The sequence below is a fragment of the Myotis nattereri genome (genome assembly GCF_964212035.1).
Source record: "Myotis nattereri genome assembly, chromosome: 1".
NCBI lineage: Eukaryota > Metazoa > Chordata > Mammalia > Chiroptera > Vespertilionidae > Myotis > Myotis nattereri.
The window spans coordinates 41,881,683-41,900,704 of record NC_138075.1 but is presented as its reverse complement, the minus strand read 5'-3'; the positions used below and the strand labels follow the sequence as shown (position 1 = coordinate 41,900,704).

The 19,022-nt window shown below is 38.5% G+C and overlaps 1 protein-coding gene across 1 annotated transcript; it reads left to right on the top strand.

Moving 5' to 3' along the window:
• Window positions 1-688: 688 nt before the first annotated feature.
• On the top strand, window positions 689-16,379 carry TMX1 (thioredoxin related transmembrane protein 1). The gene is made up of 8 exons (XM_081113245.1): window positions 689-930; window positions 4,418-4,533; window positions 6,193-6,238; window positions 8,299-8,427; window positions 12,104-12,149; window positions 12,249-12,350; window positions 12,471-12,537; window positions 14,277-16,379. The coding sequence occupies exons 1-8, from the start codon at window positions 779-781 to the stop codon at window positions 14,453-14,455; spliced, it is 837 nt and encodes a 278-aa protein (XP_080969371.1). The 5' UTR covers window positions 689-778; the 3' UTR covers window positions 14,456-16,379.
• Window positions 16,380-19,022: the final 2,643 nt, after the last annotated feature.

Genomic DNA, 19,022 nt, shown 5'->3' with positions numbered 1-19,022 from the left:
AGAGGTGTAATGGCAACCATTTTCATTTGACTAATACTTTCTAGAGAGTGCACGTTTTGATTTGCATTTGTTCTCTTTTGACTTCTGATCTAGCATCTTTGTGATTATTGCATTAAAAAAAAACTGCAGGATAACATACATCCCAAAGTGCACTAATCTTAGCATGTACAGCTCGATTGGCTTTTTACATTTGTGTATGCCCATGTAACTCATGTTCAGATTAAGACACAGAATATAAAGGGTACTTAATAAGGTTCCCGTGTGCACAGTTCCAGTCTATAATCCTCCAGAAGTAAACCAATATTCTGACTCACATATACATCCATTAGCTTTACCACAAAAATTTCCCCAAAAGAAACAAATGAAAACTCTGAAGGGCATTTAATCGGAAACTACGGTAGCGTAGGTATGAAATGACAATCAGTTGGCGCCAAATCCTGACGCATTACTTTGAAAAGCCTTCCTCTCCGACGCCCCGCCCACTTTCTACACCACGCCCCCTGTCCTTTTTTTTCCTGCCCAGCAACACAGGGGCACAACAGGCGGCGAGCGAAGACCGCTTTTCTGTCATGCGCACTAGGGACGGGCGCGCTTCCTTCCTTCCCCATTCAACCAACTAGGACAAGGCGTCCTCCGCACATTGAGGGTCCACTAGGCGCGCGTGCGTCCTGCCGCGCGGTCTTGCGCATGAGCAGATCGGCCCGCGAGGGCGGAAGTGAGGAGCTAGTGCGCGGAGGTGGGGCCGCCGCGCTTGCTGCGGGGTGGGCGAGCGACCGACATGGCGACCCCCGCGAGCCCTCTAGCTCCCGTGGCAGTCCTGATGCTGTTGCTTTGTGGGGCTCCCTGGACCCACGGGCGGCGGAGCGACGTGCGCGTCATCACGGACGAGAACTGGAGAGACTTGCTGGAAGGAGAGTGGATGATAGAATTGTGAGCGCGGGTGGTTGTCTCGGGGCCCCCTCGGCGGGCTGGGCGGGCTGGGGTCCTAGGTCCGAGTCTGGGCACCCGACTTCACCCCCAGCCCCTCCTGCGGGGCCCAGGTTCCGGGGGGCTGCCGCTGCAGACTGCGGAATCCGCGCCCCGACTGCTCGGCGGACGCCGGCTGGTCCCACCCCCTCGCTTCTTACCGGCGAATATTAAGTTTCTTCCTAACGCGCGCGCTGGTTTCGTGTCTGGGGCCGTGGTGCGCCTGCGAGATTGCGTTTCGGTTCTCCCTTAACTTTAATTCATGGCTTTGGGGTGGGGTGCTTGGCGGGACTAGTTCCGTTAGTTATTTATCTTAGAGGAGTGGTGCACAGACGGACTCCCAGATTTATTGTCACCAGATTTCACAAAAGAGGAATTGAGGCAGAACCTCGCTTCTCCTTTTGTCTAATTGCCCTTAAAAGGTAGTCCATGTATCGTGTAGGAATTGGGGACTTTTTGTTTTACATCTTATTTTATGGATTAGGTATATTTTTTTTCAATGCCACGCACATTCAGGTTGGGTTAATTTTTTTTAAATCTTCAAATCTTCGTTCCCTTGATCATTTTTTCTTTCCTTTTCTCTTTCTACACCTCTCATTTCTTATTTGCGTGTGTGTGTGTGTGAGAGTGTGTGTGTGCGCGCGCGCGGCGCAGAGAACTGAATGTCCTGGGTTGTGACTCTCAATGCTCTCCTGGTGGTACTGCATTAAAGATAAAATTAATGTATGAGTGTGATTATAAACTCTGTTCGAAGAAAATCACAAGTCTGTGGTGATTCCGTTATAACGAGATGCCTTTTGCATCGGTAGAAAAGAACCTATCTGCCTTTGCTTTAGTTTTTAAATTGGTGGTAGTGGTGGCATTATTACTGATATAATACTAGTTGCATTAGTAAAAAAAAATTCCCCGAAAACACCGTTATTGAGTGTTAACTGTGTACTAGACACTGCTAAGCACTTTACATACATTATTGCATTTAATTCTCTGCAAATTCTATAAAATAAGTATTATTTCCCACGCTTTACAGTTGAGAGACAGATATGTCTCTGATCAACCTGTCCAGGTCCTGCTGTCCTGCGTCCTGTTTCCGAGCCTGGCACAGGGGAGGGTGCAGCAGTAGCTGTTAGAACACCTGCCCCCTTCGCCAGGTCTCACTGAGTGTTTTCCTGCATTGTTGGGTTGCCAGTTTAGGACGCAGGTGCAAGTGGGCATCATTAAGGGAAAACCCATAATGCCAAGTCAGTAATTCCAGTCAAAAACCAAATGTTCCTTTATGTGGAAGGTAAGACAGGGGGAAATGTGTATAGTATGAATAAAACCAGTAACTCCGTGAAATTTATTTTCAGGCACCATTGATGTTTCAGGGGAGAGGAACTACAGCTCGTTACAGTGTTTAGTTTTTTATTAGGAACTTGCTTTAGATTGCGTTCATGAAGTACTGTACCACAAATAATGGGTTAAACAATTGTGATTATGAACTTATATTGCAAAATATAAGTTCAAGCATTACTGAAGGAAATTTTTAGAAACTCAGTTTGATCCAGCTACATAAATACATCAGTCAAAAATGAAGTATAGGTGATTTGAATTAGAGCATCTATGTGAAATTAAGAGTGTACGATGGTAATTTTTTTCTCAGCTTACTAGTTTTGAGGCTGAGTCTTTAAAAATCACTTACAAAATAAAAAGGACTTGGTAAAGGGATCTAGTTAGTAGTACTAATGCTAATTATTACAAGTCAGTTATCTATATTAAATCCATCCTGATCAGGAGTTTTGTTACAGAGATATTTTCATTGTAATATTGTTAGGAATTTTGGCTTTTATGTGTGGTACTAGTCTTATTCCAGAAAGCTGTTACTTTTAGGGGATTTATTTTTAATAAAGTAAGTCAGGTATTATATATAATGATGTGCAGAAACTACTTTTGGGTTTAACAGGTAAAACCTGAGGCAAATTATAAGAGAATACTAGTATACAATAAAGTGGAAAAATCAAATGTTAGGGAAAAATCAGAGCCTTGAAAATGCTGAATACTCAAGGAGTAATTTAAATCCTAACGTGGCCCTAGCTGGTTTCACTCAGTGGATAGAGCGTTGGCCTGCAGACCGAAGGGTCCCGGGTTCGATTCTGGTCAATGGCATGTACCTTGGTTGCAGGCTCCTCCCCGGCCTGGGCCCTGGTCAGGGCTCGTGCAGGAGGCAACCAATCTATGTGTTTCTCTCACATCAATGTTTCTCTCTGTGTTACCCTCTCTCTTCCACTCTCTAAAAATCGATGGAAAAATATCCTTGGGTTAGGTTAGGTTAAAAAAGAAAAATCTTAACATAGGTTTGGAAACTTGAGATCTTAAAAACAGGCTGGCCTGTCTAATGTTTGTGTCTGTGGCTTACATTTTGAGGTGCCATTTATATAAAATGCAGCATTTTGGGCTTTTATGTAAGAGCTTGCCATCCTGGGCCAGCGGTTCTTGTGGCCGTCATCCTGAGTAGTGGCTTCCTGCCTCAGGTGGGATGCAAGTTCCTTATTCGCCACAGTCCTGGTGCTTCCTGTTTCTCTCATACTGGCACCTTGCATTTGACACTCCTTCCGTGTAAAATTATTAAAACTAGTCAACTTCAAATTTGGCTTTGAATTTTGTGGTGGCCACATTTTTAAAAAAATATATTTTATTGATTTTTTACAGAGAGGAAGGGAGAGGGATAGAGAGTTAGAAACATCAATGAGAGAGAAGCATCAATCAGCTGCCTCCTGCACACCCCCTACTGGGGATGTGCCCGAAACCAAGGTACATGCCCTTGACCGGAATCGAACCTGGGACCCTTCAGTCCCCAGGCCGATGCTCTATCCACTGAGCCAAACCAGCTAGGGCAGTGGTGGCCACATTTTAATAGAGAAATCCAAAGGTTTTTTTTGTTTTGTTTGTTTTTTGTTACTTCTCACCCGAGGATATTTTTTCCATTAATTTTTTAGGGAGAGTGGAAGGGAGGGGGAGACAGAAACATCGATGGGTGTGAGGCATAGATTGCCCCCCACAGGCACCCCAACAAGGGCTGGGGATGGAGCCTGCAACCGAGGTGCATGCTCTAGATTAGAATCAAACCCAGGACCCTTCGGTCCTGAGGCCAGTGCTCTATCCAGCTCTATCTATTGGGCAAAACCGGCTAGGGCCAAAGGTTTTTTAAAAGAGATGTTTGCATGTGAAAAAGTCCTGTTGTCTTAGCTTAGTCTCAGAATTACTTTTATGTGATTAGCATCATCAATTCATAGTTCTTGATTGCCCAAGTGTTAGGTCTACATTTAAAACTTTTTCATTTCCACAAAATTAATCACTCTACTATCTTGCTTTTAATATAAAATATTCTTCATAAATTACAGATTGAATAATTTTTATTTCCAATATGGTTGTATTTGAATGTTTTTTAATTTTTAATTTTAAATGTTTTTCTCAGTTTTGCTCCATGGTGTCCTGCTTGTCAAAATCTTCAACCAGAATGGGAAAGTTTTGCTGAATGGGGAGAAGATCTTGAGATTAATGTTGCAAAAGTAGATGTTACAGAACAGCCAGGTACTGTAAGTCTGTGGGTAGTTTTGTTTCTTTGCATGTTGGGCTGATATGTTTATTCTGTTTTCCACATCACATGGTCTTAACTCTACCTTTCATTAGGTTTTCAAAACATAACTGTCTGCAGTTAGTTAAGCCGACTCACACACCTCCCTCATGGGGGCTTAGTGTGCAGTGGCTGCAAAACAGATTCCCTGGTTGTATACGCAGCTCATTCCTGTTACGTGTTGTTCTAAGGGACCTTGGGGACATCTTCCCCACATAACTGATTCTGATCCTTTTTTGCTGTGTATCTTAGGCCCCAGACTAGAATGTCAGACGCCTTTAAGAAGTCTAGAGCACTGTGGTCTAGGTGGACATTGGCCAAGCCACCATTTTCATCCATAGCAAGCTTTGGGATAAGGAGCACGTGGTTGAGGTTCTTTGTAGAGTCAAGGTCATATTTCTTGACGAGTGTCTGAATCTGTAATTGCATTCTGAATTTAATACCTGTGATGTGAAGACATGGGCTCTTAATTTTAAAGCCTGCATGGTTGTGGGGTCAGTACACTCCTGACTTGGCCCTCTGGACCAGTGGCAGGTCCTGCCCTTAGGGATACTCTTTTCTTAGTCCAGTCTCATTTAATCTGTTCTTGGTCATGGTATACCTGGGTTCTTGACTCTGCTCCTATTCCATCTATCTATATAATAAAAGCCTAAGCAACCATTATGGTGGAATGACCAGAATGACTGGTTGCCAAGATGTGCACTGACCACTAGTGAGCAGACACTCAATGCAGGAGCTTCCCCCTGGTGGTCAGTGCGCTCCCATAGGGGGAGCGCTGCTCAGCCAGAAGCCAGACTCATAGCTGGCAAGTGCAGCAGTGGTGGCAGGAACCTCTCCCGCCTCCGCGGTAGTGCTAAGTAGCAGTGAGCTGAGTGGTAAGGAACAGCGAGAAGGCGGGCAGTAAGGAGCAAGGGGTCCCAGACATCCCCTGAGGGGTCCCGGACTACGAGAGGGCGCAGGCTGGGCTGAGGGACGCCCCTCCCCTTCCCCCGTGCACAAATTTCATGCACGAGGCCTCTAGTATGGTAATAGCTAATATTGAGCACTTGCCCACTAGAGGTAGTACTTCAAATGTTTTGCATTTATTATGTAATCCTCACACAATCTTGTGAGATAGGTAACATTCCACTTTGTAGATAAGAGAACTGAGGCATAGGGAGATTAATTCTCCGTTACATTAATGTTAATGCTTGATTAATAATAATGTTAGGTGCTATTATTATTGCCCATCTTATGATTCATAATGTTTTCCATTTTTAACAATGCCTTAAATTCAGCCTGTGTTTTCTGAATGTCAAATGTAATTGGATTTGATTTTAGACCTTTATAATATAGACCAGTGGTTGCCAACTTTTCAGACCTTGCGGACTACTGGTTGGCAACCACTGATCCAAAGGTTTCACTTTTTAATTGATAATATGTTTTTTGAAGTTGCTGTAAGTAAATAGGATTTTTTATTGTTTATGTTATAAAACAACTACTTTTAGGTATAATTTAATATTTTTTTCCTTATTAGTATTTAAATCAGAATCATCTTTTAAGTAGCTAGTGATTGGCCCATATTAAACCTACTTTGTGTTCTTCCTTGTATTTATTTCTAATCTTTATATTTGCAGGACTGAGTGGACGATTTATCATAACTGCTCTTCCTACTGTTTATCAGTAAGTATTTAAAGATTTGGTAGTTATGGAGAAGGAGGCATCATAGTATAATCAGAATAGTAGGCCTCTGGCCTAGATCATGTTTAAAGAACATTATATTCATTAAGTATTTAGAAGGCTTATTAACCGCTAGTGCCATCCTAGGTGCTGTGAGATAGATGAACAATATATGAAACAGTCCCTGATCTCGGAGATTTGTAATTGTTTTCGAAGGTGATGTCCACATGAAATGGTTTGGTACTCTTCAGCATAGTTAGTGTTTTTGAGCTCAGAGTTGTGGTAGGTCCTGAAGGAAGTTTGGTAAGGGAAAAATCACTGGGCTGGAGTGGTTCATGGAGATTATGGTGTTGAAATGCAACCTTGGAGGTAGAATTTTCAAAAGTTCAGAGTAAGCATTCTATCCTGAGTGTAGTCTCGTAAGTATTCATAAGTAGGACTGTGATATGGTAAATAATTAGCTAGAATGTGCTATAGCTCAACCTTGGGAAAATAGTTGGGTGTTAAGTCAGAATGAATAAGATTATGTAGTCTTCAGTATCACGTCTTTTAGTTTGACTTTATATTCTAAGTGGGGATAAGAAATCTCAAATCTGTGTACCTGCCCTGTACCTTAATACTCATCTAACTGGTGGATTGAATGCCAGGAGGTACCACTCTCCTCATTTAAAGTTATGAAAATAAGTTGACAGTTCTTTGTGTGTCTATATTTTGCTTTTCTTTGTTGTCTTTCTATGTTTATATCTGTTTACCTGTGCCTTTTTTATTCTTCCCTGCTCCCTTTGTATATCTTTAAATGTCTATTCTCTTATCTCTGTAAGTCAGTAATGGCGAACCTTTTGAGCTCGGCGTGTCAGCATTTTGAAAAACCCTAACTTAACTCTGGTGCCATGTCACATATAGAAAAATTTTGATATTTGCAACCATAGTAAGAAAAAGATTTAATTTTTGATATTTATTTTATATATTTAAATGCCATTTAACAAAGAAAAATCAACCAAAAAAATGAGTTCGTGTGTCAGAGGTGACATAGGTTCGCCATCACTGCTGTAAGTGCTTCTTTTCCTTTTCAATCAGTATGTTTCTCTACAGGCCCCTTCTGTGGCTATAAATCAGACTTTCCCTTTTCACTTTTCAACACCCCCTAAACATACCTGGAATTTCTTGCCCGTTTTCTTTTAGTCATGTTTATAGTGCCCATTCCCCTAATTTCTGCCTTTTCAAATCATACTTGTCCTTCCAAAACAGCTCATACGCCATTTTTCCCCACAAAACTTCTGTATTTTGGCTTACTTGTGGTATTTGACTCTGGATGGATAAAGAATCTTTTAACCCTATTGTAGGTAATAGGGAACTATTGAAAGTTGTTGCATTTAAGTGATAAAAATAAAAGTGTTAATAAGTAGGATTAGACTAACTATTATTTAAGATAGTTTAAGAATGGTGGGAGTAGGGAAGGTATTTATGACGTTTTGACAGAACATACTAGTACATTGGGATTGGGAAGAACCAGGTAGATGTTAGGAAGAAGGCACAGCAGACTCTAAAATAGAATCACTGAAATAGGACGAAGGGAAACACTTAGCCAGATGCCTCCAGTGACTTAAGGTATGATGCCTGAGATGATGTGATTATGACTGAAAGTACCAGAAAATTGCCTTAAATGCTTAACTTATAGCTTAACAATAACTGACAATAAGTATCAAACACTTTCTAACAACTTTTCATGTAATATGTGCTTTATACATAAGGCTTAAAAGTCATTTTCTGAGATTTCTCTACTTTGTATCCTGTAACGACATTATTTTTCATAATTTTATTATTGGGAAGAAAAAACAGTAACAGACTTAAGGCTTATGATTGTATAAAAATATAGCCTCATTATTTAATTAAATTTTGGGCTAAGATATTGTGAGTTGATAAATAATGTAATTTGCTATTTGTGCATTGCTAATGACTTTGAATATTAGGATTAATTGTATAGTGAGATTAAAGAAATAGCAAAACAAATAAAAAGTTTATTTATTTGGTGCTCGTTAATATTTAATTCTGATCCTCTTCAGTTGTAAAGATGGTGAATTTAGGCGCTATCAGGGCCCGAGGACTAAAAAGGACTTCATAAACTTTATAAGTGAAAAAGAGTGGAAGAGTATTGAACCTGTTTCATCATGGTTTGGTCCAGGCTCTATTCTGTAAGTACAAGAGATTTTTTTTCTTATTTATTTGAGTTTTAATTAGAACAGAGAATTATATTTCATATAAATAAGACATACTTGGACTTCTTATGTGATATTTTTGATTTGACTCTTCTAAGTTAAACAGATCCTTTGATTCTTATAAAGTTAGACATTTTATAGCATTAAGTTGAAAGCCTTTTCAGGAATGTTTTAACTCTGTATATGTGGTCATTTGTATCATCAAAAGCTAAGAGTGTGAACAACGTAATGGGTAAAGCTATCATTTGAGCTTAATATTTGAATGAGAACCATACTTGTGCTAACCTTTAGATTTTAGTTCTTGATTTAATGTGATTGAATTATTCCGCTTGTCTGATAACTTTTTGTTTGAATAGATGGATGAATAATAACCCTAATATCATGACTGATCACTGAGCTTTACATATAACCAGAGGGTAGCAGTTTGTTATGGAGCAGTAAGCATTGGAAATAGCATGCATATTTCATTCTAGTCATTGGGAGCAATGCCTTATGGGTCATTTGAGAGACTTCCAGGAATATTGAGTTTTGTTGAGGTCACCATGGGCTGACTTATCCTGGTGTGACTAAGCTATCTCTTCCTTGTCCTCTTAACCACACATGCTGTTGGAATATGGAACATTGGGGCACCAATTGTATAAGAGATAAAAAATGGATTCTGGATTCTGGGAGTGGGGGAAAGATCAGTCCATAAACATTATTTTGAAATAGAAGTTATCTTTTTCATCTTTCTCTTAAACCTCTCCTGTGAAAAATTTCTGAATTGATTTGTCAGAATTCCCATACTGAACCATCATGTCCAACCCAATTAAGGGACCTAGCATTTGTGATAGTCTAATTAGTTCAAACTATAGTGAGGCTATACAGTGCTCTATGTTTCAATCCCTCGTTCCTCTTCCCATTTCGCATTTTAAACAAAAGCAACAAGATTAAAGTACCTTTCTATGTTGAACTGAAAATGTAACTAATTTTATTATTTTTTTTTAAAGAATAGTTTATTGATTATTAGAGAGAGAGGAAGAGCGAGGGGGAGAATCATCAATGTAAGAGTGTGTAACATTGATTGGCTGCCTACTGGAGATTGAGCGCACAACTCGGGCATGTGCCCTGACCAGGAATCGAACCAGCAACCTTTTGGTGCAGGGATGATATCCAGCCAACTGAGCTACACTGGCTAGGGTGATTTTGTTCTTTTGAAATTTGATAAATGAGTCTTCTTACCCTTTTGGTAGAAGAAGAGGGTTGCTTCTAAGTCTGTGTTGAATCCTTAGGGCAGCAGCCCATACCTTTTTTTTATTGGTAGACTGAATAAGGGCACTCACAATGAGTGTCAGCTCAGCAGGTTCACTTACCCAATGATTGGCAGTTGAATCAGGTCATCCTGCATATAGGAACTTTGGCTTATGTATGAATTGGTTTATGTGTTGGCGGCAAACAACATAAGCCCTTATTTTTGGAGCATGCCTTTTTTCTAACTGTCCATGTGGGTTTCATTATGTGAAATAATCATTAGTTTTACTTATATGATGATTTAGCACATCTTTTCTATATAGTTATTTTATATATCATTAAACTATCTCAAATTAATGCTGTTGTAAGTTTTATTTAATGTTAATATGGAAGGGGGGTAAACTTCAAGTGGGGGGATCCTTCCGCTCAGTTAGTGCCCCTAGTTCTTCCTTCGGGCTCTGTTCATGAAGGGATTCTCTGCTTATTTAGAGCCATTTGCTTTTCACTATGCCTAACTTTAACTGATTGGTTCCGTAGAGCTTGTAATCTGTTACTCAGAGTACATTGGAGAAGTCATCAGATGAAAGGTGAAATATTAATGTCAAATCAATAGGAAAAAATGAAAAAATAGCCATTAAGTGTTTTATTTATGAGAACATCACATAGTGGCAACAATTTTCAGAAACTTAATTTTCATTAGTAAGTCTTCTTATTACAGTCTTGAAATTAGTACTGCAGGACTAATCTTTATGAACACCAGCAATAATCTAGCCTGCTGAGAAATTAGAGTAAAAATAGAAGATATACACACATATTGTACTTCAAAGATGTACTAGGTGTACTGGTTAATAATGTGGATTTTGTAATCAAAGAAAACACAATAATTTCAAGAGAAACATCAACAGAGCTTTATTCAAAGTAATGTCCATCGCTAGTTACACATTTCCACCATCTTTAGGTAATCTGTGGGTACCGTCCCAATAGAACTTCCCTTGTTTTGAGGCAAACCATTCAGGGACCCAATTTTCCACTTCTTCGTACGTTTTGAAGTTCTGCTCAGAAAGTGCGTGTGCCATCGATCAAAACAAGTGGTAATCTGAGGAAGCAAGGTCTGGTGAATACAGGGAGTGGGTTAATACTTCCCAGGCAAGATCTTTTAACGTGTCTTTAACTGGTTTTGAAGTGTGTGATGGTGCGTCATCATGAAGCAAAATTACGTTGCTGTGTCTTCTGGCACATTCTGGTAGTTTCACAATCAAAGTGTGGTTCAAATTGATTATTTGTTGTCGGTAGTGATCAGTATTAAATGGTTTCACCTGGTTTTAGAAGCTCATAATACACCACACCTTCCTGATCCCACCAAACGCAGAACATTGTCTTCTTTCTGAAGCGATTTGGCTTTGCAGTCCATGTTTTGGTTAACTTGGATCAACCCATGATTTTGTGCGTTTTGGATTCTCAAAATAAATCCACTTTTCATCGCCAGTCACAATTTGATGCAAAAAAGACTTTCGTGCCGTTGAAGGAACATTTTACTGATGACTTTTCATTTTTTCATTTGTCTTTCGTTCAGTTGATGTGGCACCCATTTTCCTTCCTTTAAAATCTTTCCCATTGTTTGTAAACAATTAGAAATTGTTTGCTGAGCAACGTTTAATCTTTTTGCAAGTTGTTTTTGAGTTTGACATGCATCTTCATCCAATAATGCTTGTAATTGTTGGTCTTCAAACTTTTTTGGTTGACCTGGACACTCTTTATCTTTCACATCGAAATCATCACTTTTAAAGCATTTAAATCAGCCTTCACAAGTATCTTGAGATGGAGCATAAGCTTCCTGAAGTATACAATAACTTTCTGCAGTACTTTTCTTCAAAATAAAGTAATGAATTAAAACTTCCCGCAAATGCTCTTTTTCTGGCATGAAATTCGACATTTTTTAAAATATACTTTATTGATTTTTTTACAGAGAGGAAGGGAGAAGGATAGAGAGTTAGAAACATGGATGAGGGTGAAACATCGATTAGCTGCCTCCTGCACACCCCCTACTGGGGATGTGCCCACAACCAAGGTACATGCCCTTGATCGGAATTGAACCTGGGATCCTTCAGTCTGCAGGCCGACGCTCTATCCACAGAGCCAAACTGGTTAGGACGAAATTCGACATTTTTAAGCGTAAAAATATCTATGATGTTAACACCTTCAGCAAATTTGACATATGAAGTTTTGAAGCTTACTGTCAATACAACAAAATAGCATACATATCAAATCGCATATATATCAACATGTGTACTCCATCTATTGAAAAAATCTGCATGAACTGGTACACCTAGTATGTCTTTATTTTTTTTTTTTTTTAAATCTGTTACAGCAGGAGCAGATGTATATCTTACTGGGTTTTTTAATCATCTTGCTTTTATTTTAGGATGAGTAGTATGTCAGCACTCTTTCAGCTATCTATGTGGATCAGGGTATGAGCTAAAATTTTATTTCTATATTAAACATTTTTGACATATGCTTTTTAAATGACCAGGTTTTTAGGTTGTTTTTTGTTTTTCTTTTAATTTTAGACTTGCCATAACTATTTAATTGAGGACCTTGGATTACCGGTATGGGGATCATACACAGTTTTTGCTTTAGCAACTCTGCTTTCAGGACTATTATTAGGACTCGTAAGTACTTTATTTTTAGAGTACTAGGAAGAAAAATATCATAAAATTTGATAATTTTATATAGTTGTACTAGCTTTTTCATATATTATATATTTGGATTTCTTATGTTTGTTTTTGCAGTGTATGATATTTTTGGCAGATTGCCTTTGTCCTTCAAGAAGACACAGACCACAGCCATACCCTTCCAGTAAGAATATTTTTATTTTGTTTTATTCTTTTGGATTCTTTTATTACTTACTTATTTATTCATTTTTAAAATTTATTTTTTTATTACAGTTGACAAATAGGCTACATGATTTGAGCTGTTTTTCAGTCTGTGTGTTTGGCTTAGATTTCGAGTTGCTAGGGAAATACCCAACTCAGTCGAGCTTTAAGCAAAATAGGAATTTATTGGTTTATGTAGCAAGGAAATCTGAGGGCAGAGTTGATTGGATCCTAGGGCTCAGATGTTAGCATGTTATGTTTCTGAATTGCTCTGTTTTCCTTGTCTTTGTTTGCTCCATTTTTGGCTCTTTTCAGTCCTTAGCATAAAATGATTATTGCACACAATTGCAGAAAAAGAAGGAAATACACCTTTTCCCTACCCCCATCTTTTGGAAAATTCCTGGTGCACTCTACTTGTGTAAAGGGCTCACTTGCAACAGTCACTGTAAACCAGGGCTTTTCAACCTTGATACTATTGCCCTTTTAGGCTGCATATTTTTTAAGTATGACGGGCTGTCTTTTGTATGCTATTGGATATTTAGCATCCTGTTGGTCTCCAATAGCACCACCTCTCAATTTGACAATCAAAAATATCTCCAGACATTGCTAAATTTTTCTTGGGGCCAAATCACCCCTGGTAGAGAACCACTGCTGTAAACTGCAGTGCTCACTATAACTACAAGAGATGTGGTATAGGGAAGAGGCTATTGACCAAACAGGAAGAGGGATACCAGACAGACAAAGAAACAGATTGTCCACTATGTGGTAATTTCTCCCCATACTTTTCTGATTTACGCTCTGTTCCTGTATTTTTCCCCCTCCATTCTGGATTGATTGCTCAGGATTAGGGGCAGTCTAGGAACACTGAAGAGAGTAAAGTTCATTGACCCAATTCTGTGTTTTGATGTCATTTTAATATGGTGTGTTCTAAGTTTAAGTTAACTAGCAACTGGCCTTATTAAAAAAAAGTAAAAAGAGTATATATGTATATATTTAAAAATTAAAATTAGCACATTTTATTGTTTATAATTATATATATGTGTGTGTGTGTGTGTGTGTGTGTGTGTATGCCTAATGTGCAGTGTCCCCTTGGGAGTTTGACCGACTGGGAATTCGATCACTCGCTATGATGTGCGCTGACCACCAGGGGGTGGTGCAGAATGAAGGGAGGCCCTGGCCGACAGCCGCTGGGGACCCTACCTGTGCACGAATTTCATGTACTGGGCCTCTAGTACCTTTATAAAAGTACATGTGGCATAGAGAAAGGATCACATTTATGAAAACACTTTAAAAAAATGGGTAGGAATATACCCTTCAACTGTAAATGTTTGATTGCTGTTCACTTGAGAACTGAAACAGGGTAGTGCTGAAGTTTGTTTCAATGTACTTATTACTTAAAAGATTTAATAGCAGATTAATATAAGATAGTTATATTTGATATAGTATATTTTCTTAAAACATCCATATTTACAGTGTTAATTCTAATTCATTAATTTCAATTTATAAATAGGTAATAATAGTGAATTTGGTAAGTAAAATGGATCTTGCAAACCAACTTTTATTTTTACGCTACCTCTTAATAACTGTTTCCTTTTGGAAATCAAACTTATGATTGATAAATAAATGCCAAAACAGTTTATGGTATATGAATCGTGTCTTGATTTTACACTAATGTAAATCTAATACATCAACAAAAAACATTTTTTGGTCTTTATCTTTAAGAAAAATTATTACCAGAATCTTCTCAATCTTTGAGAAAAGTCGAGGAGGAACACGAAGCTGATGACGAAGATGTTTCAGAAGAAGAAGCTGAAAGGAAAGAAGGAACAAACAAAGACTTTACGCAGAGTGCCATAAGACAACGCTCTGTGGGTCCTTCATTGGCCACAGATAAATCCTAGTTAATTTTTATGACTATCAATATGATTTGGACATGAACAGATGAATCATTTCTTTTGGTTTGAAGTGAACTGTAATTTTGTACACTGGAGGATTCAGTCTATATTGTCGTTAGATTGAAAGGTCTGCCTTCACAAAATAAAAGATAGCACTGTGTAAAAAGTTTGAAATAGGATATAACAATAGTATGGTGGTTTAAACAGTTTTTTAATATTTTGAAGAATCTGGTGCCAAGCAATAAGATTTGTGTATGTTTGTTTAATAACAACCTTTCATAATAAAATTTTTCTGAGTTAAAAACTTACACTTCCCAAGTATTGCATTATTGAGGTATTTAAGGAGATTACAGAAAAAGATTTCTCATTTTATGAAGTTTTTCTGTTTCACTGTGTGGAAAAACACACACCATATTTCCCATAAGTGGGAACTTTGTTCACTATCTCAAAAAATAGTATTTCAGTGACAACTCTGGTCCTTTTAGAGATATAGTTCAAAATTTCCTTGTATTTTTAGATTGCACAACTAATAAAAACTACCTTAATTATAGTTTTTTACACATAGATATGCTACTGATTTAGGAAGTTTTCGTAAGTCCATGGTGTTGTCTTGATTCCTATAAGGTTGGTTGCTGTTTTTGTTCCTGTGATCAGTGTCTTTTTCTTTCCATGCCATGGGTTACATTTTTCATTTTCCAAATTGGATAGTATCCTGGAAATATTTTTCATGTTTTAATAAATAGTATTTTATTTTGTTGTTGCAAACAAGTTTACTGAGGGCTGTTTACAGTTGAAGAGTTGGCCCAGCCACTGTGGCTCAGGGATTGAGCATTGACTTATGAACCAGGAGGTCATGGTTTGATTCCCGGTCAGGGCACATTTCTGAGTTGCATATTCAATCCCCAGTTGGGGCATGCAGGAGGTAGGTGGTCAATGATTCTTATCATTGATATTTCTCTCCCTTCTCTGAAATCAATAAAAATATATTTTTTAAAAATTGAAGAGCTGCTTACTGATAAAACATTTTGGCCACTGATTAGATTTTTAAATCATTCTTGTTGAACTTGTACTTGGACTTTTTTTTTTAATGTGAAGGTGAACATTCCTGATTTTTATTTGATGTGGAAAAGCTATTTTACATTTTAAGAATTTATAGAAGCTTAATATGATATAAAGTTAGCATTCTACTAAGGCAGTGATGGTGAACCTATGACACGTGTGTCAGAGGTGACACGCGAACTCATTTTTTTTGTTGATTTTTCTTTGTTAAATGGCATTTAAATACATAAAATAAATATCAAAAATATAAGTCTTTGTTTTACTATGGTTGCAAAGATCAAAAAATTTCTATATGTGACACAGCACCAGAGTTAAGTTAAGGTTTTTTAAAATGCTGACACGCTGAGCTCTTTTATAGTATTGGTTTTCAATATACATTTGTCCTCACATACAGAAAATTCTTAAATGATTTTGCAAAGTCGTATCGTTTTAAAATGTTTTTATGTGTTTGAGAAGACATACTTTGTATTCTATACTTTCTATTGTGTGTTGTTTCATAGGTGGGAATCATCAGGATGGGACATTTAATATATTTTTACTCTTTAAAGAGTTAGAACACAGCAAAAATGAGGTTAGTGTGGGGTGGCAATAGAGAACTGTATTGGGTTTGAGAAGGGGAAAAACTATTGAGAATGAATCACCTGTCTATTATGTAATAGATGATTTCTGTAATGTCCCCTCTCATCTAGTTTCTTTCTCTGTGTTGGTTCATTAGACTTACAGTTTCATAATGTACAACAGTTATCTTTAAATGCCTCTCCTGTAGAATATTAAGTATTCTACCACTGAAGAGCTTGGATGTGTAGTAATTTTGTGATGCTTTAGAAAAATATTCTAAGCACAAAATAAACTTTTCTAAGACTTCACTAAAGCTAAAGACGTGTGATTTCTAGCTGCATATTTAAAAATGCTTAATTTGTATTTAACAGTGTTCAAATGAATAGTTGTGTCACTATGTACTTCATACATGTAATCATACACATCTTTTTCTGTTACCTGAACAAATGATAGAGGAAAATAGTTCTCATTAATAAAGCATTCTATTTTCTAGTATACATAAAATTAACAAAATTTCAAGTTTTTAAGTAATTAGAAAATATATATACAGAAAATTAAAAGGCTGAATTGGTAGAGACTTGATATTTCAGAAAATCATCTTGCAGTTCTTAAGCACTCACTGTAGACATCTGCATAATCAATTTTGTTAGAGGCTCACAGAAATGATGTGGGATCATTTTACCTTTAGCAGACCCTTTTTGTTTCTATTGTTGGTTTATTTATTATGTATACTAGACATTCGTGCACTGGGGGAGGTCCCTCAGCCTGGCCTGTGCCCTCTCGCAGAGTGAGACCCCTCGGGGGATGTCTGCCTGCTGACTTAGGCCCTCTCCTAAGGGTCCTTAGCGCTGCTGCAGAGGTGAGAGAGGCTCCTGTTACCGCCACTCCACTCGCCATCCATGAGTCTGGCTTCTGGCTGAATGGCACTCCCCCTGTGGGAGTGCACTGACCACCAGGGGCAACTCCTGTGTTGAGTGTCTTCCTCCTGGTGGTCAGTGTGCATCATAGCAACTGGTCATTCTGCTGTTTGGTTGATTTGCATGTTAGAGTTTTATTATATAGGATAAATTGTTGACAGTCTTACAGATGTCTCCCATTTCCCCCCCTTTACTTCCACCCAGCCCCTATTTACCCCCTCACAAGGTCTTCACTCTATTGTCCCTGTCCATAGGCCATGCATATCTACTTATATAAAAACCCCGGGTGGTGTTCATCACAACCAAAACTGCGACCAAGCGGAAGGAAGTCAGTCCTACAGGGGTTGTCTTGGCAACAGCTGCACCCTCCCCGAGCTATTTCCTATAAGGGCGGGGTTTGAGGCAGGAACCCACCCTGGGAGTGTGGAGGCAGATCTTTTTAAAGTATGCTGCGCCAGCACGGCCAGGGGTGAACCTGAGTGGGGGCGGCTGAAAGGCTTAGAAAAGACATACAAGAGAATGAAAGCCAGGTCTTGGTGGGACACTGCTTCTCTGAGAGACAGCAACCACGCCCACACCCATGCCTTTATTTTATAGCAGATGCTACGAGGCAAAGTAAGGGCGTGACCAAGATGTTTACAACATTCTCCTGGGTTTCAGTCCTACTCAACTACATGCACCTGAACTCTATCAAGCCTACATCACTCAGGCACGTGGGGCCACGTGTTTGGACCATAGGTTCAAGCTTACAACTATAGCTGTTGGCTATAATTGTGCTGGGAGGGCCCTGCCCTCCAAGCTGGGACTTGTACATGGCACTGTGCCCTCTCATCAGTCCAAGGCTTGAACCTGTCCAAAACACTGTAGCAGCTCCCCACAATAAAGTTTTAATTCTGTTTCTTTGTTACTTACGTTGTGGCCCCATCCCATAACAAAGAAACAAAGGAAAATTTCCCCATTGAATTTCTGAATAGTATTACTCCTTTGGGAATGCCATGTCATAAATTAAAATTGAAAGTGGGTGCAATCATCATGCTATTGAGAAATCTCAATAGTAAATGGGGTCTTTGTAATGGTACCAGATTTATTATCAAAAGATTACGACCTAACATCGAAGCTGAAGTATTAACAGGATCTGCAGAAGGAGAGGCTGTTCTGATTCCAAGAATTAATTTGTCCCCATCTGACACTGGCCTCCCATTTAAATTGATTCGACGATGGTTTCCCGCGATGCCAGCATTTGTGATGACTATTAAGAAATCACAAGGACAAACTTTAGACAAAGTAGGCATATTCCTACCTGAACCCTTTTTTGCACATGGTCAGTTATATGTTGCTTTCTCTCGAGTTTGAAGAGCATGTGATGTTATAGTTAAAGTTCTAAGTACTTCATCACAAGGGAAATTAGTCAAGCACTCTGAAAGTGTTTTCACTCAATGTGGTGTACAGGGAGATATTAGAATAAGTTTAATTACTTTATCAGTCATTGTTTGAATCACTGTTGTTTTTACATCATGTTTTGTTTTCACATCATGTTTTTGTCATTTTGATATCATGCCTCTGTTATATTCTTTGTTACTGTTTATTAATTTATATATTATTTTCATATACATTTTACTAATTTCCTTTCATCTCTCACACTTCTATTATAGAGAAAGAGCAAATAGCAATATTAAAATATCTCTGCTAATTAATTCCCTTTTTAAAAAAAATATATTTTATTGATTTTTTTACAGAGAGGAAGGGAGAAGGATAGAGAGTTAGAAACATTGATGAGAGAGAAACATTGATCAGCTGCCTCCTGCACAACCCCTACTGGTATGTGCTCGCAACCAAGGTACATGCCCTTGACTGGAATTGAACCTGGGACCCTTGAGTCCACAGGCCGATGCTCTATCCACTGAGCCAAACCAGTTAGGGCAATCAATTCTCTTTTAATGTGCACAAATTATGTGCACTGGGCTACTAGTCTATATATATAAAAGCCTAAGTGACCGTTATAACTGGTCGACCAGTCGCTATGACATGCACTGACCACC

Bases quoted from the DNA above. Each gene is read 5' to 3' on its own strand.
- TMX1 (XM_081113245.1), top strand. From the start codon at position 779: ATGGCGACCCCCGCGAGCCCTCTAGCTCCCGTGGCAGTCCTGATGCTG. The intron at 8,428-12,103 runs GTAAGTACAAGA...CTTTTATTTTAG, and splicing joins TTTGGTCCAGGCTCTATTCT to GATGAGTAGTATGTCAGCAC. The intron at 12,351-12,470 runs GTAAGTACTTTA...TTGTTTTTGCAG, and splicing joins CAGGACTATTATTAGGACTC to TGTATGATATTTTTGGCAGA.